Source organism: Labrus mixtus, chromosome 2 (genome assembly GCF_963584025.1).
Source record: "Labrus mixtus chromosome 2, fLabMix1.1, whole genome shotgun sequence".
Taxonomy (NCBI): Eukaryota; Metazoa; Chordata; class Actinopteri; order Labriformes; family Labridae; genus Labrus; species Labrus mixtus.
The window spans coordinates 3,677,088-3,700,782 of NC_083613.1; the positions used below are offsets into that span (position 1 = coordinate 3,677,088).

The following is a 23,695-nucleotide window of genomic DNA, read 5'->3' on the forward strand; positions in this document are numbered from 1 at the left end:
CCCCACTGAGCTAAAATTTATCTTCAAAATTAACTTGTCTTTTCCTCTCTGTATCTATCAGTTCTTCCGATTCATATCCGTCACAATCATTTTCTAGAATGTAAATCTAAAAAGAAAAAAAAAACATCTAAAAACATTGTGAGATCACACAAAGACATAAAACCATTAATCTGATCTGAAATAATATCAGATGAGCAGGCTACTGGTCCAGCATTTTGGATTTTGTATAGAATATATATATTTTTACAATGGTCATTCTCTGCTTCTAATAATAACATTATTTTCATTTACATGCACATGTAGTTGAGTGCTAGAAATTGATTTAATGGGGGCACGCCTCATGTATGGAGGCTGTAGTCCTCCAAGCGGGCGGCCCAGGTTTGAATCGAGCCTGTGGCTCCTTTCCTGCATGTCATTCCCTACTCTCTCCCCCTGATTTCCGACAATATCCACTGTATCTCCATTAAAGGCAGAAAAAGCCCAAAAATAAATCTTTAAAAAGAAAAACTGAAAAAATGTAATGGATTTAATGACCTCAATATTACTTTGCCAACAGGGGGAACTTGTGTAATATGGACATTCATTTGGTCAGACATTCTGTTATTCTACTGATATGAGGCAATATTAAATCAGTTTCAATTCAAAGACACATGTATCTGTATAAAGGTGTAAGAAACCATTTTGCCAGAGTATTAATTACAAAGTTGTAAGACATGCACCTCACAATATAATTCCAAATAAAAACATAACATAAAAATATGATATACAACTACTGAAAATATAAATGAATGTTAGACTTTACACACATCAAATACACAAATTATATGAAAAATATAAATAATCTTTCTATATAATGTATTGATTTAATACCATGTACTATAACACACCATATTATATCATGTGAAGAAGATGTACAAAACAATGTGACAAATAAATATAATTACAAAATTTATGTAAATAGTGAAACAACAATAGTTCGAATAATTGTAAAAAAAAAAATACATTTTTATGTGTTTTACACTTTGATCCACTAGATGGCAGAATTTACCTGCGTATGAAACTCATACGCACGCCAGAACGCCACAAACTCCGCCCTTATAGTGACGTCAGAACACGGAAGCAAAACAAACACGTTTATTCATCCATGGCATACGCTCTGTGTTCCTGGGACCGCAGAGGTTGATTTGTCGTATTAAAAGAAGTTCAACGAGCCTTTACAAATGTGCGCTGCTCCTGCAGAAGAGCTGGTGAAGCAGTGGGAGAGGTCAGAGCCACATTCATGTGAATATACTTTAAACAATCCACCACTTTGATACCTATGGAAGTTGTACAAGTAGGCTGCAGCGGTGTTACTTGTTATCAATCGCTTGGTATGATAGGATTGGTAATAAAAGAAAGAAGAAGGCCTACAGCGCTACGTAATAACCCCCTTTTTCCTTCGTCATGTATTCATAAGATATGACCACTTTAAGGTCGATCTCTGTATCTGTGTTGTTGAAACTATCTGCCTTCAGCTCATGATTTATGAGTTAGTTATGACAAGGCCAGTAAGGAAATCATGATTCAGCATGATTTCATTCAGTTCACAGATCGTGTCATTCCAGACAAAAAAGTATTTTTTTTTCTCTTCAATACCACATTCAAACTGAGGTGCAAAAATAGCTGGTCTCAAAAAAAAAATATAACGATTTGTCTGTGTCAATCAATACATGTCAGACTGAGGAAACCTGCCAAAACTGAAACTATTATTTATACAAAAACACAAAACATTCTCTCTGCTTCAACTCCAATGTTTAGGGTTGTTGGTTGAACAAAACAAAGACTCATATAATGCTACCTTCCTGTCTTTAAAAGTCGTCAAATGCATGATGACGACACAAACCGTTGCAGTCATACAATGAATTGCCTTATAATATGTGGAATATTTTTGAGAACACATCCAGTGTGTAGTTTGACATTAGGCCTTGTCAGACCACCACTGTAAGTATCCTGGTCAGATTCACTGATTTTCACTTGAGCAATATGTGTTCTTTTAGAGTGTAAACTTAAGAATACAATCAAACCTGTGCAGTAGTTGTAAATCATTAAACAGAAAAAGATTTAGTCCATTTTTGAAACAAGTAAAAGACCATAGAGGTTAATGCAGTTGCAGAAGTTGTTTCAGGATTTAATGTTTGTGTTTAGGTGTCAGTCCTTTGTTCCAGTGATTGCTCTCTAGACTCCAGTGTGTTCTCTGTGCAGTGAGCAGGCTCGTCTCAGGCAGCAGGTGGTGGAGGAGGATACCGAGGACTGGCAGAGGAGTCCAGACTTCTCCGGACTGGAGCGCATCGGAGGAGTCGACCTCTCCTTCATCAAAGGGGACGATGTCAACGCCTGTGCTCAGCTGGTGGTGCTCAGCTACCCTGACCTGGAGGTGAGCTCTTCCTTCTCAACACCCAGTAGTTACACAGAGACAAAGAAATCCCTACGCTTTGTCGCCCTCTGGTGGTTGAGCAGTACATAACAACTTGTATAACAGAAGAGTTCTTTTTGTGTGAACAAACAAACATGCTTTTATCAGAAACAAGAAAGATCAGATAAACATCCATAATAACGCAACAATATATCCTGTTGTAAAATGCAATCACTGTTTTGGATTTGTCCTTATTTACTTTATTTGGTTTGTTGAAAGCAAGGTTGACACGTAATATCTTTAAGTATACTGTTTTTATTGCTGCTGAAAGCTGGCTGTCTGTGAACAGACTTCAGCAAATGACTCACACAAAGGCTGTCTGCTGGATTTGTTAGCCACTGAAGTGATTTTAGTGGTTTAAAATGCCCTTCACTTCCAGACTATTATGACTAAGCAGAGATCAGTGACACCTAAACAAATCATTTAAGTTATGGCTGCAAACAAAAACAGCCGAGGAGAGCTGCAGAGTTGGTTGTCCCTCTGTAGACTCCTTTCTGTTGGTGATACCGTCTTTTCATTTTGATCCCATTGTTAATAGAAGGATTTCGATTTCAGCATCTTTAAAGCTCCAGTGAGAAGTTTTTCACTCGTTATGAAACAGACTGAAATGATTACTGATGCCTCTACATCAGGGGCGTGTCCAGACTTTTCTGACTGGGGAGGCCCACCTGCAGGGGCACTGACTTATGTAGGGGGTGGCATGAAGTTTGTGGTAACCCCACACAAATGAGGGTCATTTCTTTAGCCTTCTATCCCCACTTATGATCTGTACTGATAAGTAAGACAATTTGTCAACACATAAATGTTCTTAGTTTGATTCTTTTGGGATTCAAAAACAAATATGGGTGTGAAAAGTCACGATTTGAACTACTTTATAAAATGATACGCAGACCTTTGTCTAGCTTGCAAAAATACATTTATTAGCATGTTAGTCTATTGCAAGTTTTTCCTTGGACATTTTCATGGAAAAAGCAAAGTATTTATTTACAAGTGAATGCATTAACAAATATTAACTCATAAAGAAAACTATCAGCAGTCTGTTAACAACTTTCCCACCAGAGTCCCACCTCTGATTAGGCAAATAGCCAATCATAGATTTGGATTTTGGGTGGCACCTGGGGTGGCCAATCAGATTTCAAAGGGGCCCATGCAACCCCCTCTGGAAACACCCCTGATCTACATGACAAACTCAACCATAAGAAGAAGAGTGACTCTATTTAAATCATCATTGTTAATGTAGATTGTGTTGTTGTATGTGTGCAGCTGGGTCAGAGTGAGGTGATGTGTCTAACTGCACACTGCTGAAATGTCATTTTCTACATTTTAACTGCAAAGTCTGTCTGTTTAAAGACAGCAGGATGAGATTCTTCGATTGGAGAAAAAAAAGCTATATACATGTATGTACAACAAGACAGGAACAGTAAAGACATATAGAAATGTAGATGATCACTTTGTCCCCGATACACCGTAATAAATGTACAAGAAGAAATAACCTATGAAACGACCTTATAGAGCTTTTGAACGTTATTGATTATTTTTGTTCGACTTCACTTAATCTCTGCCCCCTCTCAGTTGTGTAATGACTCTCACCCTTTAAATGTTCAAGTCAGGTTCATGCAGGGTAAAGAAACATTATTATTCCACAGGAGAGCCCAGCTTTAATGAACAAACCTGTTTACAAAAGAAACACTGTGTAAAAGGTGAATCGAAACATAATGTGATAACTGGTAAAATATTGATTCCCCATCTTAAATCAGAAATAGCACAAAGACAACACATCAGAGGTTTAAACCAAAAAATGTCATGGTTTTTTGTAGAATTTAATGCCTATTTTGCATTTGATGACAGCAACAATTTCTGTAAAAGTTTATACAGGGCCATGTTTACCACTATTCTGCACCTTCTCTTTTAACAATAATTTAGAGAATGGGATGTTTTTCCCATTCTTGCTCTTAATAGGATGCTCAACAGTTAAGGGTTCAGTTTGGCAAACACTTTCAATGAAACGTCAGGGCTGAAGGCAGGCTACATTATCCCCAAGACAGAGCCATGCAGTTTGAATACGTGCAGAATGTGGTTTGGTAAGATGTCGTCTCCTAAACCTGTATTATCATTCAGCATTAATGGTGCTTTCACATGTGTGCAGGTTCCCCATGCCATGTGCACTAATGCACCTCCATACCACCATTGATGCTGGCTTTTGAACTGTTCGCTGATAACAAGCCAGATGGTCCCCCTCCTCGTCTGCCCGGAGGACAAAAGACGGAGGGGAGGGGGTTGTATCATTCACCTTAAGCTTTAGTTTTCTTAAACATGTCCATGACCTCTTTAATACAACCTTTCACAAGCATGATGACATTTTCTTATTACACATCCTTCTTGTTACTTATTCTTTTATACTTAATGACATTTTCCGCTGCATGTAATTGATGCATGAACCCAACACGGCTAATGAAGTGCTGTCCAGTAATGGGATTATGCTCCCTGCATGCCTTTAATTTACCTCCTACACTTTTGATACAAACTAATACTGACATCCTGTTGCACAGTGTGCTCACTCCCTGGGTTATGCAAACTAAATATCAATCGTTCAGTACACATTTCAATAAAATCCTTTCAAGCTAGAGCTCATCACACTCAAACATCCTGGTCTCCAGCCATCATGGACTTGACCCAGTGTTCAAATGCAAATGCATCAGATGTTTCAATAACTCAAACCTTCAACTAAAAATGGTCTGAAATCAGTGATTCTACACAGGATCGTTAACATTAAGTTACACTGTGCTTTTTAGAGAAAAATAGGGACCGAGGGGAACTGAATTTTTCTCCTAAAATAAAAAATAAATCTGATTACGCTGAATTTGGTTGTTCCAATCACAATATTTTTTAATAATATAACAGTTGTTGAATTTACATCAAAGACTCAGCACTTCATTTGGACTTATGACTTGGTGTCTGCAGCTTAACAAAGCTTCCCTTTTCATACATTAGATACAGTTTAAGCAAATCTGACAGCTGAATACTATCAGTGCAATTCAAACCATGTGTACTGATGTTCGATGCTGACTGACTACTTCAGTAACTAGCCTGCCAACTGAATTTTTATATATTTTTTGATTTAACCAGATAAAGAACCCATTGAGATCAGGATCTCTTTCACACGGGTGACCTGGCCAAGAGGTCAGCAGCACATGTCATAAGAACAGTTACAATGAAGTGACAGTATAGATTAACAACATAGTGTTTTCAATAAATAAAGAAAGTGCGGGAGCTGTGACACAACAATAAAACAACAATTTAAGATTTTAAAAACACAGGCACTTAGCAGGATGATTTTATTGCCCAGTAGATATTTGGTGTTTTTTTTCTCATCCAGCATTCAGAGTTACAACATAAATTGTGTGACTACTCAGATCATTTTGAACCATTTGTGTGTGTCCCTCTAGTGAAACAATGATAGAATGGGGTCTTCAGTACTGAGAGCATATTGCTGCCGTCGGCTGATTTCATTGACTTTACAACTTCTCCCGAGTATAAACAAAACATGGTAACCTAAGCAGAATGACCTGTCTGATGTGCTTATATCTACATGGGCTAACAGATGTTTTGCAGTGTGCCAGATGGGGGGTTGTTAGTTATAATTTTGCAAAGGTTCAGTGCCATTAGGAAGACTCATTCGTCCAAAGCAAGCAGAACCTGAACCTGGACTGTCCCATTCAGAACCACAGCTGTATGCGTCTGAACCAGAGCTGTGATAAATAAAGGGGGGGAATCACAGCGAGTGAGCAGGAAGTTTAAACACAGACAGGTGAAGATGGACTCATGAGGCTTTACAACCAGCTATCCTGTTTCCCAGAAATAGTTCTACTATGAGTATTAAGAAATAATAAGCAGTGTGTCTGTCCCCTCTCCTTTCCCAGCTTCTGTATGAGGACAGTCAGATGGTGACTCTCACCGCCCCGTACATAGCTGGCTTCCTGGCCTTCAGAGAAACCCCCTTCCTCCTGGAGGCTCTGCAGCGGCTGGAGAGGAACCAGCCTGAACTCCTTCCTCAGGTACGTTTTTTTAATAAGCCTCATATTCAAAATCTGTCTCTTATGTTTTCAGATTTTTACAGAAGTATGAAAATAAGTACGACATCATATGATGTCAAATCTGCAAGTTGGGATTTTCTCAGACTTTCTAAGTTCTTTCTTTTAGCAGCTTATATGAACATTTTCTAGTGGGAAACTACGGTCATGTAAATTTGTACATCATATGAATCCACGATGTAACGAAACAAAGAGGCAGGAATGTTTGGTTGTTCCTTTTTGAGCTGAAGTTGAGTGATTTGATACTTAGTTTGGACATAAAAACATCTATAACTCACTGCTCTTATTGAACTTATTGAAAAGCTGTTAACCCCACATTTCTTCAAACACATTAAAAAAGCTGATTTAAATTTTGGCTTCTGTGGGAAAAAAACAAGCTAATTTTCCTTCTCACAATTTTTCCTAAAAAGTCTTAGGATATTCATCCTCACCCACTCACTTCTGCTTGTCACAGCCCACATGTCTCCCCCCCGCTTCCTCCAGCTCTGTCTCTCTTTTTCACCATGCAGACACACTCACATACAGTCACTGAATTTTCACTTGCGCTGACATTTAACCCTGGACAGGTGCAGTCAATGCTCCCCTTTTCCTGCAACCTTTGGGATGAATTATTCTCGGTCACTTCTGATTTAATACTGAGATATATCTGCAGAGTCACCTTTGGCATCAAGATTTCATCGCTGTGCTGGAGCGGAAAGAGTATGAGCATCTTGCCTGTTTCTAACTTTACCTACTGAAGCTCAGACACTTTCAGCCTGACAGCTTGTGTGCTATAGTGTTGTGGGTCATAGATTATAGATAGATAGATAGATACTTTATTGATCCCGAGGGAAATTCAAAGCATCCAGTAGCAGGTTACAAAGACGTGACATGACATGAAACATTTGTTTACAAATTAACCACAAACCGACGCCCCCCCCTCCCATACATATATATTAACCTGAAAAAAAAAAGATTTAAAGAATACCCCTAGATGAATTAATTTTTTTTAGCAATGTTTAAAAAGAATAAAATGATCAAAAAACAGACATTAAATAACAGTCAGTGCAAACATTAAAGGTGTGATTTAAATAATTGAGGTTATCATTAAAGTGTCCAACTAGAGGCTGACTCTTGGGACAGCTGTGCAGATGGGAAATGGAAAAAGGAAGATTTAGTCCAACTGTGTGCTTTCCTGTGTGCCATAACCGTGAGGTGTTGTACAGACGTATGGCCAGGGGGACAAAAGAGATAAGCAGGCATTTGAAAATATTGTCAGGACTCGGACAGATGGAATAAATAACAATAAGGTTATCCCTGCTCCACTGAAGAAATTGAAATCATTCATTACCTGCACTGTTCCAACTGTGATGCATTCAACTATCTGCTGTGGAATAGTGCTTTCAGTGAGGACAAAAAAGCAGCAGTTCAAGCCTTGAACTCTCTGGACTTTAAAAACACATTTCTACGATGTTTGAAGGATGAACAGTTATGTTTTACTTTGTTTTGTGCTACAGATAAATCAATCCCTGATGTATTAGTGTTGTGCTTCCTACAGGTTGTGTTCGTGGATGGGAACGGCCTCTTTCACTACAGAGGTACGTCCAGCTCCGCCCACCCAGGAAATAACAACACCATTATTTGAATAGCACTTTTTTTAGTATAACTGTACAACATTAGTAAAAGAAACAAAAAACAATAAGGCAGTTTGATGATGTTTGCACCTCAATAAATCCCTTTAAGTGATTCATGTGCTGCAGTGTTTTCTGTGTGAAGGAGTCCATAGAAAGATATTTTCTACATCTAAGGTCCTTCTAATAGACCTCCATCTGAAGCACAAGAGGTCCCCTATATTTCTCTTTTGTTCCACACACAGTACAGATGCCCTTATAGAGAAGGTGCATTCACCTTTTGCCTTGAGCCCAGACTGCAGAACTACATAAAGGGGCTCTGCTTAAGCATCTGAGCTGTGACTCAGATCACAAACCTTTAAAAAGGTCAGTGATATAGCTCTTGGAAAATCTTTTCTGTGCATCGAAAGAAAATCAAGAAAATCTTTGAATAAACTATTAAAGGTGCTGTTCAGGCGCACTAAAACAGGAGTGTTATGATCTGGATGTTTAAATCCTTGCTGCTGCATTTTAAGAGTTGTGTGATAGATTTTTGACTAAGGCATAAAGCGAGTTGTAGTAGTATAAAGTAGATGAAATAAAAGCATGAATCACCCTCTCCAAACCCGCCTGAAGACAAACCGTTTATTTTTGAAGCATTCCTCGGCTGAAAGAGAAGGACTGCACAACTCTCAGACATACAATACCTTTGCTATTGGTGCAGAATGTTTAGAGCAACAAACTCAACAACAAAGGATGAAACCCAGTGTACAGCTGGGATGGCGTCAGCAATCGACCATAATGTGGTAATATGTTACAGACAGTCAGCGTGATGTCCTTGATGTTAAATGTACATCTGAAATTCACTGTAGTGTCCCCTGTAACATATTGTATGTTTTCAAAGTGGTGACTTGGTTTTTTGTCCTTTGTTTGGACCGTGCAGAGTTCGGCCTGGCGTGTCATCTCGGGGTGCTGTCGGGGCTGCCTTCAGTGGGCGTGGCCAAGAACCTGTTGCAGGTACAGGGTGTGGACAAGAGTGAAGCGCATCAGTCACAGGTGAGACATCATAGAATTTCAAAGCAGAATTCGACCAAACTTGGACTTTTTATGTTTTCCTCACTTGGAAATGTTGCACATTAATTTGTTGCCCCTGTATTTATTTATTTATTTACTTATTTACTTATTTATTTATTTATTTATTTATTTATTTATTTATTTACTTACTTATTTATTTACTTATTTATTTATTTATTTATTTACTTACATTGGATCCCCATTTGTCGTTTTTTGAACTTTGTCCGTCAGGGACTCGGCTGACAGAGTACATCCTTGTAAAATAAGTTGCTCAAATGTTTCATGTGCTGAGTCATAAGTTGTGTCTTTGTTGTCGCTGTGTACTAATGCAGTGTCTGTGAAAGAGCTGCAGACCTCGACAAGAGGCATGGATGAATTATTGAAGTGAAGTTACCAAAGTGTAATCACCTTTTCTGTTGTGTTTACTGCTCACTGCTTTTAAAAGAAGAAACTAAATGTCAGAGGGAACAAGCAAAGGACAGAATCCTTAATTACATTTGAACTTGAGTGGGTTTGAACTAACAGACTCCCACTTCTATTTGTGTGCGTGCTGTTTTGACAGTGTGACTTTTTCTGCAAGCCAAGGCCCTCCTTTCATACCTAATGCTGAAGTGACTTTCTGAATACAAATCAAGCTTGATGAAAAATACCTTCGGTCAAAGCACACCTTGGGGACTGCAAAAACTCGATTTTATTAATATGCAAATGCTCCTTTTGTTTTAGTCTGGGGCCTCAGTAACCAGTTTAGAAATGAATAACAACACCTGAAAGTCAAACGACAGGTGTCTGGTGTCTAACGTTCAGCAGGGTCAGAAGATTTAGAGGATTTGCAGAAATAAAAAGAAGTTCACGTATCTGTGTCTTTGAACTGTAAAAAGGTCCAAGTTTAGATCATCACACTGTCCATTTCTGCAAGTGGATCTTTAATATCATTTAGTTTCTGATTAGATTTTCAAATTCTCTGATATGTGGACTGTATAGGATGTTGTCAGAGGGAAATACTAAAACGTATAGATTTGATGTACTTAAATGGTTGCCAATAGTCCCTCCCCTTAAACTGGAGCATGTCCTCCAAACTGCACGTCACTGATCTTTTGTAAGACTCCCACACTGCAGACATTTTTTATTTCATTCTGTTTGACCGTGACAACAAATCAGAGTTTGTCCAAGGTGACTTCTGTTGCCCAACTTAAAACTCTTCTCTGAATCAGAAGTGAGGTATACTAGCTTACTTAAAGTCTTTCTATGTGATTTTTCACACTTAAATATAATATAAATCAAGTATCTCCTCTGAAAATAACTCTGTGAGTCATGACTGTCTACAATGGGTGTAACACCCGAGTCCCACTGTCTGTGATGTTTTCAGAGTTTTCAGAGTCCTATCTTCAGTTTGTTTACATCGCCAGGACAGCCGGCTGACTCCTCCCCTCACGTATAAAAGTTGTTTAATTGAGGGACTAGAGAAAAGAAGAATAACATACTGTACTCACTGATTAACTGTGTTTCTAGATCACGCTCATTTCAGGTAAATTTACATGCAGTGTGAAGATACGAGCATAAAAAAGATCGCTAGCATTAGCATGCTAACACAACAATGCACCGCAAGTTGTTTTGGTTTCATGCTGGTGCTCAAGGGCGACATCTGCTGGATCAACAAATCACATTTGAAGCCTTTAAATGTATGCAACACATGAGTCACTCACACTGGCACAAGGCACATTATTTTGAAAGGAGGTGACACTTAACCCTGAAATGCTCCTGTTGCTTCGTCGGCGGCGTGTAAATGTGTATGAATGGGATTAATTACTTAAGATGGTCTCACTACATAGAAACCACTTCCATCATTGTGCTAATGGGTGTGAATGTGTAGGTGTGACATGCGGCATAAAAGCACTTTGAGTAGTCAGAAGACTGGAGAAGCTCAAATCCATTTACTATTTAGTAGCATCAGTGTACTGTGGATACAAAATATGCACATAGAGTGTATGTACCAGAGTATATCACAAATTCAGACACAGTTGCTATAAACGATGTACATCCTGCTGTAATGAGATAAGGATGAAGTAAAAACGGTTCAAACTTGTGCAAAAAGAACTGTAAACACTTTTTATCCAAAGATTTATTTTGGGGCTTTTTTTTGCTTTTATTAGATAGGATAGAGCTGAGATCTGGAGAGAGAGTTGGGAATGACATGCAGGAAAGGAGGCGCAGGTTGGAATTTTGCCCCTTTTAGATTGAACAGCTGAAGAGAGACAGGTAATGTTGGGAGAGGAGAGTGGGGGGGGGGGGATGACATGCATCATAGTGCCGAGGTCAGACCCAAACCAGGGGTCGCTGCAATGAGGACCACAAGCCCCCCCGCCGTACACGGGTGTGCAACATTACCGCTCAGCTATCAGGCGCCCCCATAAGACTAACTTTTTAACTCATAATCCCTCAGGAAATGACTGAAGCAGGATTTATAGTCCGGTTAATTCCACTGATAATTTCAAAGGGGGCATGAACCCTGTCTTTAAACTGACCTCACCTGGGGAAAATATCATTCTGCAAACTCATGAAGATCATATCGATATGTAGACGACTCATGATGGGTATCTCCTTTAATAACACGTGCAAACAGAAAAGTTTCATATCTTCAGCAATCATCTGATCCTCTGCTTACTCCATTAGAGGGCAAACGACTCTCAGCTCATATCCCCAACAGTCTTCATGTAGTCGTGTAACATGCTAATTCAATCCTCTGTATGAGTGTATCCATCTCCCTCAATCAGTGTTAGCTGCTTTGGCGTCAGGATGTATCGCTTGGTCTCTGCTGTGGGGAGGAATCTGATCTCTTTGTTTTCACAGAATATGGTCACATCTAAGGATCAGTCACACTCAGCTCATGTTATCTATGTGCACAAACGTAATGGCATTACAAGCCCATGCTGCATCTTTGGGCTTTAAGCTATTATCTTTGGATCAGTTAATGTGCATGAAATTTTAGATCTCCTAACCCTATCCATGTAATCGTCACTCTCTGATGCTCCTTCTGATTTGTCGACAGGCTTGCCCTGAGTCACCACTGCAGCTTTGGCGTCGGAGCTCTTGGTTGACAAATTAGCTGTGAAGTAATCTGTGAACAGGTCATTGGGCGAGGGGTGGGGTTACACCCTGGACTGGTCACCAGCCAATCACAGGGCTGACTTATAGAGACAGACAACCAGACACACTCACATTCACACCTTAGTGCGATGTAGAGTCATTAACCTAAGGAGCATGTCTTTGGACTGTGGGAGGCCGGAGTACCCGGAGGAGAGAACCCGCGCAGGCACAGGCAGAACATGCAAACTCCACACAGAGAGGCTCCTGTCTGTCCGGGGGATTCGAACCAGGATCCTTGATGTGAGGCAACAGCGCTAACCACTGCACCACCTAGCAGACAACATAAATTGATAAAAAATGCTGTTAAAATAATTACTCAGAAATTTTCAAGGGGAAAAAAGAGACTCTGCCCACTTCAGACTTTACATTCATGACATTTCTGTTACTATATTTTCACTAAAAGGCTTTATATGTGATTTTTTTGATCCAGCAGATGTCGCTCTTGAGCACCAGCATGAAACCAAAACAACTTGCGGTGTTGTGTTAGCATGCTAATGCTAGCGATCTTTATTATGCTCGTATCTTCACACTGCATGTAAATTTACCTGAAATGAGCGTGATCTAGAAACACAGTTAAGCAGTGAGTACAGTATGTTATTCTTCTTTTCTCTAGTCCCTCAATTAAACAACTTTTATACATGAGGGGAGGAGTCAGCCGGCCGTGCGGACGATGTAAACAAAATGAAGATAGGACTCTGAAAACTCTGAAAACATCACAGACAGTGGGACTCGGGTGTTACACCCATTGTAGACAGTCATGACTCACAGAGTTATTTTCAGAGGATATACTTGATTTATATTATATTTAAGTGTGAAAAATCACATAGAAAGACTTTAAATGAAGAACACCACAACATCCTGTTACACAGAATAGACCATATTCTCACGGCGGCCATGTTGCCTTTATGTCACGCTTCAGGGCGGGTATCCCAAATGTTGTTGTCCTGTCTTATTGTTATGCTCCAAGTTGACGTAATGTCAACCTCACAAATCTGAACAACTGTTTTCATGTCAGAGGAGGGTGAAGGGAGATCTCCACAGTTCATGGGATGTTGCTGGAAATAGATCCTGCAAGTTTAACCTCAAGCTCAAATCATTTTGCTCTATGTGCTCACATGTGGACCGATATGTCCCTGTAGTGTCAGGATCCATTGTCTGTGTACTTTCTCATCAGTTGGGATGCCTTTAAATGAACAACATAACGGTCACTGTGCAGATCTCCCTTCACATTACTCTTTAATCCACGCAGTGTATAAAATGTTAGTTTCTTTACAACATTTCGCACAAGGACATTTCTAATTTGATTTGCTAATGACTTTGGCAGTGCTTACATAAATGTTACCGTTCACTTCATTATGGCGATCATATGCTGTTAACACTGTACGCTACCCAAAGACGCTGGAGGTCTTACATTTATCATGTTCTGTTGAGCGTTAATATATAGATTGATAAACACCTTTCATTTCGTATACCTGATTATTAAACATCCTTTAATATGGCCAGTTTTTGTCTTTTCAGTATCCATTGTCTTTGAACTTTCTCATGGATTGGAAAGCTCTGAAATGTTTGCTCATGTTTTCAATGTTAACACGACTTAAACCTGGAGTGAGTAAGACACGACAACAACATGAGCATGATGCCATGGCAACATGGCCGCTGTGGGAATATGGTGCATTGGTAGTATTTAAAGAATGGTTTACATCACCTCTACTTGTAAAATCATACGTACTTACATCATTTTGGTGTACAAGTATCTTTCTACCTCCTCATGACCCTTCAACAGTCTGTTTGTCTGTTACAGGATGTGTGCACTCTTTTAAAGTCTCTCTCTTCCTGCTCAGTCACTCTCTGTTACTAACAGCTGAATGCCCAGAAGATTGAAATGTAAGGTGTTTGTTCTTGACTAAAGACATGGGAGAAACTGTATGTTTTTAAAACACAAGAGCCTGAGACAAAACAAAAAGAGGTTGAAAGAGGAGAAAGATCGTTCCTTCTCTCGCTCTTTGTCCTTCATGCTCTTTTGGGGAAAATGATCGACTTGCTGAAGCTGCTCATCGTCCTTGCTTGTTCTGCCTCTGTTTGGTCTGTGCCTACCATCTTTATCCTTCCATTTCTCACTCTCCCCTTTTACTTTCTTTTCTCCCCACTGTGTCTCATATTTTCTGTTTTTTTTTCTTTCTTTTGTCCGTCTTTGTCCCCCTTCCTGATACCTGGGCTGTAACTCAAAGTATGTGTTATTGATGACGTGCTTGTTTTTTCTGACTTGTGCTGTTCTGGCTTCTGTCCTATACTCCTGCCAAACTCTCTCTCACACAAACACACACACACACACACACACACACACACACACACACACACACACACACACACACACACACACACACACACACACACACACACCGTTGGCCTCATCCCAGTCGGGATCGGAGGCCCTGTGCGGCCCCTCCTGTCTCCCCGCTGGCTGCTTGCTGTAATCAGTCATAGTAGAGCAGACACCCCATCCATCATGGCGGCTAAGCTTCCTTCATCGCTCTGGCCTGTAACCCACAGCATGCCTGTCAACAGCCGCTCACGTCACTACATCTGACTTTGCAGCGTCTCTCTCACTGTGAGATCAAAACAAACTTAAAAAAAATACATTTTTTTTACCTTAGTTACCTTGAACTCATCAGTCACTAATCAAACACATGTCTGAGGTAGAGGTTTGATTAAATTAAAAAGTGGCCTAGTGGTTAGTCCGCGTGGCAAATGTGTGTATAGGCTGCAGTCCTGCAAGCGGGCGGCCCAGGTTTGAATCCGACCTGTGGCTCCCCCCGCATGTCATTCCCCAGTTTCTTCTTGATTTACAACTCTATCCACTGTCCTATCTCTAAATGAAGGCATAAAAATCCCTAAAAAGCCTTTACTTTACACTGACATTATATATTATATTTCTTACATTTTCTTTGAATGACGTTTTGAATACTAAAATATAGGAATCTCACACAGACTCTTAATGATAATGATGTCACTGGACATGGTTTACTTCAGGAGTGTTAAAATACATGGTGAGTTTTTGTTAATTATAACTTTATATAATTATATTTTTAATATAATATATTTAAAAAATACCTATAATAGGTAGTGTTGATTAGGTATCTTCTTGTTCCCAGGAAACATGGAACACGTGTTCCTTCATTAAATACATTTCATATCCTAAAGATGCCCCGGTTAAGTTTGTTTTGCCCAGATCATGATCAGTGTCCTTTCTCCATTTTTTAAGTTTTTTTTATTTTTTATTACTAAATATGGATCAAATACCTGTCTTATACAAGAATGTGATATGAAAGAAAGAGACTCGGGACATGGATGAGGTGCAGTCTGCTAGTGAGAAGATGCATCCCTCTGATTGAGTTGATGATCCTTACTCATAGAAGATCTTTGGAGAAGAACAGACATATGATTGAGCGATCTGGGATGCTTATACTGTGACTAAAGTGTGACCACAGAAGGTGCTGCTGCATGGATTCTCTTTTGTACAAGAGAGGTTAGATGTTATTAACCTCACTCATTTTTTCAAAGCGGTTTGGGAAAGTACCTGACAATATTTAGATTTTAATTTCCAGATACTTTCTGCTGGACAGAGTGAATGTCACACAAAAAAAAGTCTTGAGGGGTCATCCAAAGCACGACAGACTGAAGGTCACAGTTTCTGATCGATATCAGAAAATGTAACCTGACTCCTTGACATTTAATATCACTTCGCAGCATCTAAACTGTTCAGACACTTGTCCTTTCTGTCCCCTGTGGAGCCCTGTGGTCACACGAGACAATGTGAAACATTCAAATGTTTTTCTTAGTTTGCCAAACAATATTTATTTTCTAAAGAAAAAAATATATTAAGGCAAAAAATGCAGGTATTAAACTTCTGATTTATTGTCTGTACTGAACTTTATTTGCCAATATTATAATCTAAAGTCAATATTCATTCAATGTACCGGAGTTCTAAATATGTTGAGGTGTGAAAGTGAAGGCACACCAAGATTAAAAACACAAGACTGAACCAGCACAAAGGGTTAATAGTTGTCAGGTTGCCTCTTTTGTATTTGCTTGCTTTATACTTGCTTGCTTTGACTTTGATTTTTGTTTGGTTGCCTTCACAGATAGCTGCTCTGCAGAAAGGAGGAGACAGCTTCCCACTCACAGCCGCCTCAGGCAAAGTGCTTGGAAAGGTGCGGCAAAGGACAGACACACACACACACACACACACACATGCGCACACACACCCAAAAAGAAGCAAACGCTTTAACACATGTGTTGTTTTTGTTGCCGTTACCTTCAAAGAACACCCAACCTGCTGAAAGTCAAACTCAACTGAATGTGGAGAACAGACGCAGAGAGACAGAATGCTGGAAAAGTTACTTCAAATATATTTCTCTTTGTACTCAGGCACTTCGAAGCTCCGACAAGAGCTCTAAGCCAGTGTACGTGTCAGTCGGCCACAAGATCTGTTTGGACACAGCCGTACGCCTCACACACTCCTGCTGCCGCTACCGGGTCCCTGAGCCTATCAGACAGGTACACACACACACAGACACTGTCAGTCAACAATGAGCTGAGAAAGAGATGCAGTGATCAGCAGTGAGCCTGATTGAAGCAGTGTGTTTCACTTAGCAGCATCATGCCTGAGAGACTTGTTAAAAAGAGGGGGGGCAATGTATGCAGCTAAATAAAGGATGTTCTGTTTTTAGGGATTTTTTTTTATTCTTGTAGCAATGCAGAAAAAGTGTTAGACAATTATGCAACACTTATTCCCAGTGACTGGTTCCACAAAGCTGCTGTGTGACAAGTGAAGATTTTTGCTCCAGGTTCTCTCACAGTCATTTTGTGAGCTTTCATTTGTTTACTTTAATTTGCCCCAAAAGTGTGACTGAGTCTGTTTCACTTATACTGTATGTACTGCATTCTTGACATGGTGCGGGAGGGGCGTGTGTGTGTGAACGCAAATGGCTGAATTTGTTCACACTCCACTTACTTGTGTTTATTTCAAATGCATACTTTTCCTGCCAGACCCTTAGTAGTTAGGTTGAGCTGATGTCTGAATCCAATAGATATTAGTGTAGCTCCTTGGTTCCCAACCTTCCCAAACATCTCTGTGTAAGGGGGGGGGGGGGGGGGGAGTATTTAGATCTTCACATATTAACTGAAATGATAACACAATTACTGGATATAGGGAAAAAACGTAGAAGTGAGTGCTGCACTGGGTCAAAAAACAAAATAAATATAGAAAAAATCAGGTGCTCTTCAGGAACAGGGGACAATAGTGGAATAGTTAATAAAAAAGTTTGACTGTCCTGATTAGAAGAGAAAAAGTGAAGTGTGGAGAAGCAGTCTTAAACTGAAAGTTCGAGGCACTCTGATAACATTTAAAATCCTTTATTTATCAGGGACTGTCAACGCGTTTCAACTACTGAGTCTTCGTCAGGACATAATTGATAAAGATGAGACAGGTGCTTAAATAGGGTGTCATGTGACGTCATGGTCACATGATAATTACTGGATAGTTTAGAAATTGGTCTTTTGGTAAGAACTTGTGTGTAGGACTATTCTGTTGGGATTTTTTCAATGAAAGTAATTAGAATTGATGGTAAAATGAACAACAATTTATCACTTTTTGTTGTGACTCCCGGGGGGGCTCAGCTTTTCTCAGATACAAGTAAGGGGGGGCTCCAAGTAAAGGGTTTGGAAACCACTGATCCCACATCGTTCACCACAAGCAAGTGGCAAGGTTGGTGATGTCGTCATGTTGAGCTGAGGTTCAACTTCAGTTGTGAGAGCGTGTCTGACAGTCTCTGACTGTTTGGAACGTGTGAATTGTGTGGATTGATTGAGTGATTGATTGTCTTCATCTGTTAGAAGCAGCCAGATAAAAAAATCTCCAGATATATAAGGCCCCCCCATAGGTGGAAACTTTCAGCTGCTCTTAAGTAGGTCTATTCTGCCTACACAGATTCCCGTAGTGTAAGTCAAGTAAATAATTTATGAGATGAGATGAGATTCAACTTTATTGTCATTACACATATACAAGTATAGAGTAACGAAATGAGACCAGAAGTGCAATAAGCAGAAAGGGCAAGAATCTGTGCTATGTACAGTAATTACAGAATTTACAGATGTAGACAAAAAACGTGAATTATTGGGTATATGTGGATGGATTAATGGGATGCTATAAATATAAATATATTCTTCAGATTATAATATACAGATTAAGGTGCAGTGAGCATGCTATACTAGATTACAGATAATAAACAGAATATGGACATATTGTACAGGTCGATAACTTATTGAGGTGATATGAACATACTATACAGATTTAGGTGCAGTGGACAATAATACAGGTGGATGAGAGATGTGTGTGTATGACCAGGAGGAGTGCATATATTAGAAGGCATGGAAACACATCTGTAAATGGTCATTTGTGATTTATTTTTCTGTGTTCTGGCTGAAGAAATTAAACTTTTGTCTTGAATAAGTTTAACTCTACCACAAGTTTTAACACGCTATGCACTCAGAGTCTGACTATCTGAATGTTTTGAGTAAACACTTTGTTGGATTACATTATAATGAGATGCTTTTTAGCAAAGTTAGGCCAAAATTGGATAAAGAACTAGATCTAGTCTAGTTTGAAAAAGTTGAGTTTGAAAAACTCAGAACATTTTAAATCGACTGCAGTCGACTGTGTTGTTTATATAAAATGCCTACATGGCAATCCTCCGACAGTCATTGTCACAAAAGTATCTCCTGTGAGATATGAGGGCATGTGACTGAAACAGACTGGATGGAAGTCTGAAAACAAGGAGGAGACATTTGGATTCTTAGTGTGCTAATGCATAAAGAGCTGCTGCATTTCAAGAGAAGTTTCTGAAATGAAATAATGTTGTCGGCTCATGATGAAGCAGATCAAGATATGATATGACGTGACCAGAGGCGGATTTATAGACTGGAATGAATGAACTTTACCTGAGCTGATATTTCCCACCTTCTCAGGCTCTGTTTCCTCCTACCACTAGGCTGTGCTGTGCCTTTGCTGTTCAATATGCCATTGATGTCCACTCTACAGATAAAACGCACACGCACACACACACACACACACACACACACGCACACACACACACACACACACACACACACACCTCAAAATCAGTTTTTCACCAGGGGAGCTGCAGAAGCTGTGGCTAACTCATCCCCTCCTGTGCGTGTGTTTATTTCATCAAAGTGTGAGTGTGAATCGAGCTGGTGGGAGGAGGCGTGGGAGGATGAGGAGGAGGAGGAAGTTACGGCAGCAGCAGCAGGGACTGAATGTGGACATCAGAGAGACCCACTCTCACCTTCCTCTGTCTGAACAATGGCACCACTGCTCTGTCCTTACCTCTGACTCTCACAGCACCCTTTTTTTAACATCCATCTTCCCTTTTCCACCCTGTGTTCTCTCCCCTCTATCTCTCTCCAACAGATATTTTCTATTCTCTGTTATTGCTGACATCACAGGGATAAAAAAAAGCACTCACAGATCCAGTTCTGGAGAGTGTCAAGTTCAGAGCTGAGCTCAGTGTTTACGTCGCTCTTTCGTCGGCCGAGCGTCCCTCATGCCTGTGAAACCTCATTCACAAGTTGTTTGAAAGAAATTTCAGAAAGCTGTCCCTCTGACATGGAGACTGTCTAAATAACACAACAGTTGTCTTTTTTGAAGATTGAAGCAGAATTCTGCCCCTCTGTCCAGAAACTCATTACGGCTGATTAACGGCAAAAGATTGTTCACAAAACTTCTAACAACAATAGAAAGAACGCTCACAGACGCAAACACTCTAGTGCTGCATGTATAGACATGTTAAGGGACAGAATAGATGTGTCTCTTTGCACCATAGATTTCTGCAAACATGTTAGGACTAACATCTGAAGGTGTCCACGGTCTCTGAGGCAGCAGTGTGATGTGGTGAGTGGCTCCTGTGGGTCACTGTTGACACAGAAGTGAAGTCAAGTTTTGGGTTTTTTTCCTGAGCACAAGGTCTGAATCCAGGACAGCGCCCCCTGACCCAAACTCAACCCTCCCTTCTCTTGGTATCAAAATTACACAATTACACTTTCTTCAAACAGCTTTGTTTCTCAGCCAGTGTTGCTGCTGCTGCTGTGGCTCGGGTTGGTTTATCTGTTTTGATATTTTCAAAACAGCATCTTTTTATTTATAAAGCTCTCACAGGAAAACTACCCTCATACCTGACAGAACTCGTACATCTCTCGACTGGGTATTACCAGACACCTTCCTCAAGACGTTTACTGTTGAATGTTCCTCGAGTCAGATTGGAACTGGGAAAATCAGCTTTTTCTTATTTTGCACCGGACTCTTGGAACAACATACAGCATCTTCTTGAGGGAAATTAACTTTTACCTTTTGGGCATTTTAGAAACCTGATTTTAAACCTCCCAACCTCTGTTTGTAACTGTTTTACACAAGTGTGTTTATTTATTGCAGTTTTGTACTCGCTTCATTATCCTAGTACATTTTAGCCTTTTTTAGACTGATTTTAGCAGTCTTGTATTATCTGTCCCCTGTTTTTCTATTTTCTATCTAATGTCTGTTTTCTAATTATTTCTGTAATGACTGGATGTCATTGTAAATGAGGGTTACCCCTCAATGATCTTTCGAGTATAAATAAAGGTTGAATGAATTAATATTATTTAAACTAGGGCTGAAATGATTGCTCAAACAACTAACTTGATTACTGAAAAGCCTCAAGGCAAATGACCTGCCTCTAGGCTTTGTTTAAATCAACTATACAGGGCACTGCTTTTGCGAAAGAAGAAAAAAGGCGAGAAGCAAAAGAGAACGAACACCCCAGCAGAAACAACAGAACATGTCTCGTGTTGGATCACTATTTATTTTATTTTATTTTATTTTATTTTATTTAACCTGAATTTAACCAGGAAAAAGTCTCACTGAGATTAAAAATCTCTTTTACAAGAGCGTCCTGGCCAAGACAGGCAGCATCACAATTATAGAGTTTCAGACATAAAACACTTAACAACAATGAACATAAATACAGGAATCACAAACAGAACCAGTTCATCAGAATCTGTCATAAGTCATGAGCAACAAAGTGATCAAAAAGGTTCAATACGAGTTAGCTAAAACATCTACAGTCAGATATTTCTGCCTCCAGATCATTAAGACGACCTTTAAAAACATTCAAGGAAACCAGCTCCCGAAGATTTAAAGTATCTTGCAACCGATTCCAAGAAGAGGGAGCAGCATACTTGAATGCCCTTTTTCCTAATTCAGTACGGGCTTTAGGGATGGTTAGAAGGTGTAAATCCTGCAAGCGAAGATGGTAACTTCCATTACTTTTTAGAAGTATGTAGCTCTGTAGGTAGGATGGAAGCAGACCGAGAATACACTTATAAATAAAAATATGCCAGTGATTTAGTCTACGTGCAGACAAGGCAGACCAACCAACCCGAGCATACAAGGAGCAGTGGTGAGTAAGGAAGTTGAAATGAAAGGAAACTATAGTGCAGTGTGTCTTAGCCTACCACAACAGCATTTATCAATGCTGCAACACCTCAAAAGAAAGTCAATCCAGCCTATAAACACAACAAGGTATCATTCATGAATACTAAATGAATGTGTGTTCTAGTTCAAATGAAGGCTAGTAAAGACCGCAAGTTAACAACGGCTATATTTAATGGCTGGTTAAAAACCAGTGTGATGATTATGTGTCCGTATTAGACTATGTTTTGTAATTTGATTGCAGTGAGTAGGGTCAGCAGGTGTGGGGCATCGCTTCATCATGTACATTAGCCAGTCTAGTGAACTTAAAGTATTATATTTATTTAGACCCAGTAATAAGACAAGATAAGATAATCCATTATTAGTTGTTACAGCAGTAAAGGCAAAAAAAAATTGTGAAATCTGAGATAAGCATCATTAAAACACGACAATAATGTGTAAGTAAAAGGCAAGAAATACTTCAATCTCAAAGGGGAACAATTCATTGAAAATGTAGAGCCATGTTTTATTTTGTCTCTTGTACATTACTATTGCTCTTTTAATGAAGCAAAGTCATTTAATGAAAACAAAATGCTGAGCAGATTCATCACCAAAATAAGAAAATACATGATTACTGCAGTCTGAATTTAAACACTGATACTCAAGCTTATGTAAGGGACACAAATCAAGTCAATAAAATGTCTGAAATACTCTAAAAAACAATGCTCCTTTGACACAGAGTCCAACCATATTCAATCAATCATTAAACGATGAAGAATGTGCTTTTGGTAAGGACTCTTGACGTAGTTTTTGTTTATCAGATCATTTTAATGGCTAATAGATATAATAATCAAACCTTTGTTAGAAAACTAACAAACCATTCATACTCACTTATTAAAATGTTTTGTTTTTTTAAATGAAAAATGAACTCATAATAATTATTGTTTCAACAGAACTGTTCGTTTTTAATATAAAAAGGTGTAAGTAAAGTGAGAACAGGTGATTACATGTGTGCTCAAAGTTTCATTCCATTCATGTGATTGAATCATGAATGTCATCGATGAAAGCATCAACCACTCACATCTGACTTTCTGAGGGTTTGATGAATGTCGTTTATCTTTAGCTTGATGATAAACTAACCTATTAGTGGAATAATTGATAAATGACTTCTGATGATGTAGCAAGGATCTGATTTAATTCAGTAGATATCTTACTTACTGCTCCTTTAACAACATTTAAATGTCAGCATTAAAGCATTTCTAATAAAGTCTTGCAGAGCTGCTGCGTCTTCCCGATATCATAGCAGCTGTGTGCTCATTTTCTAAGTACAAATTAACCCTTTACACTTCTGTTTTTTTCTTCTCCCTCCTCCTCCTCCTCCTCCTCATGAGAACCTCTAACTTTACATCACGACTGAAACAAACCCCTCCTACCACAGCTTGAGAGATTCACAGTGAGACAGATGAAGGAGAGAGATGACATCATAGTTGGAGTCTGCAGTGAAGGCACATGTGTGAGGGCACTGCAGCAGAATCCTACATACCACAATGGAGAGGCTAAAAACACACGCACACACACACAGACACACACTTGCACGAGCTCAAACTAATTCACGCCTCGTCTCGGTCATGCTCCCTCACACCATTAAAATCTCACACTCCCTCAGTTTCCCATGCTTCACCTGATAAAGCTCAAGGAAATGTGATAGGGAGCAGAAATCGAGCTGTCTCGACGCATCCGGATTTTTTAAGATGACAGTTAGAGTGACAGCAAAGGTCAGAGACAGGATGCTGTCACATCAGAGGGGCGTGACATTATCAGC

The 23,695-nt window shown here is 39.5% G+C and overlaps 1 protein-coding gene across 1 annotated transcript in view; it reads left to right on the top strand.

Moving 5' to 3' along the window:
- Positions 1 to 1,107: 1,107 nt before the first annotated feature.
- Positions 1,108 to 23,695, top strand: part of LOC132981426 (endonuclease V-like) — an 85,881-nt gene continuing 63,293 nt past the window's right edge. Inside the window, exons 1-7 of the mRNA XM_061047450.1 lie at positions 1,108 to 1,264; positions 2,242 to 2,413; positions 6,373 to 6,507; positions 8,081 to 8,120; positions 9,076 to 9,188; positions 16,493 to 16,561; positions 16,779 to 16,907. Coding sequence (XP_060903433.1) covers positions 1,221 to 1,264; positions 2,242 to 2,413; positions 6,373 to 6,507; positions 8,081 to 8,120; positions 9,076 to 9,188; positions 16,493 to 16,561; positions 16,779 to 16,907 — 702 coding nt within the window. The 5' untranslated portion in view covers positions 1,108 to 1,220. The remainder of the gene's footprint in view (positions 1,265 to 2,241; positions 2,414 to 6,372; positions 6,508 to 8,080; positions 8,121 to 9,075; positions 9,189 to 16,492; positions 16,562 to 16,778; positions 16,908 to 23,695) is intronic.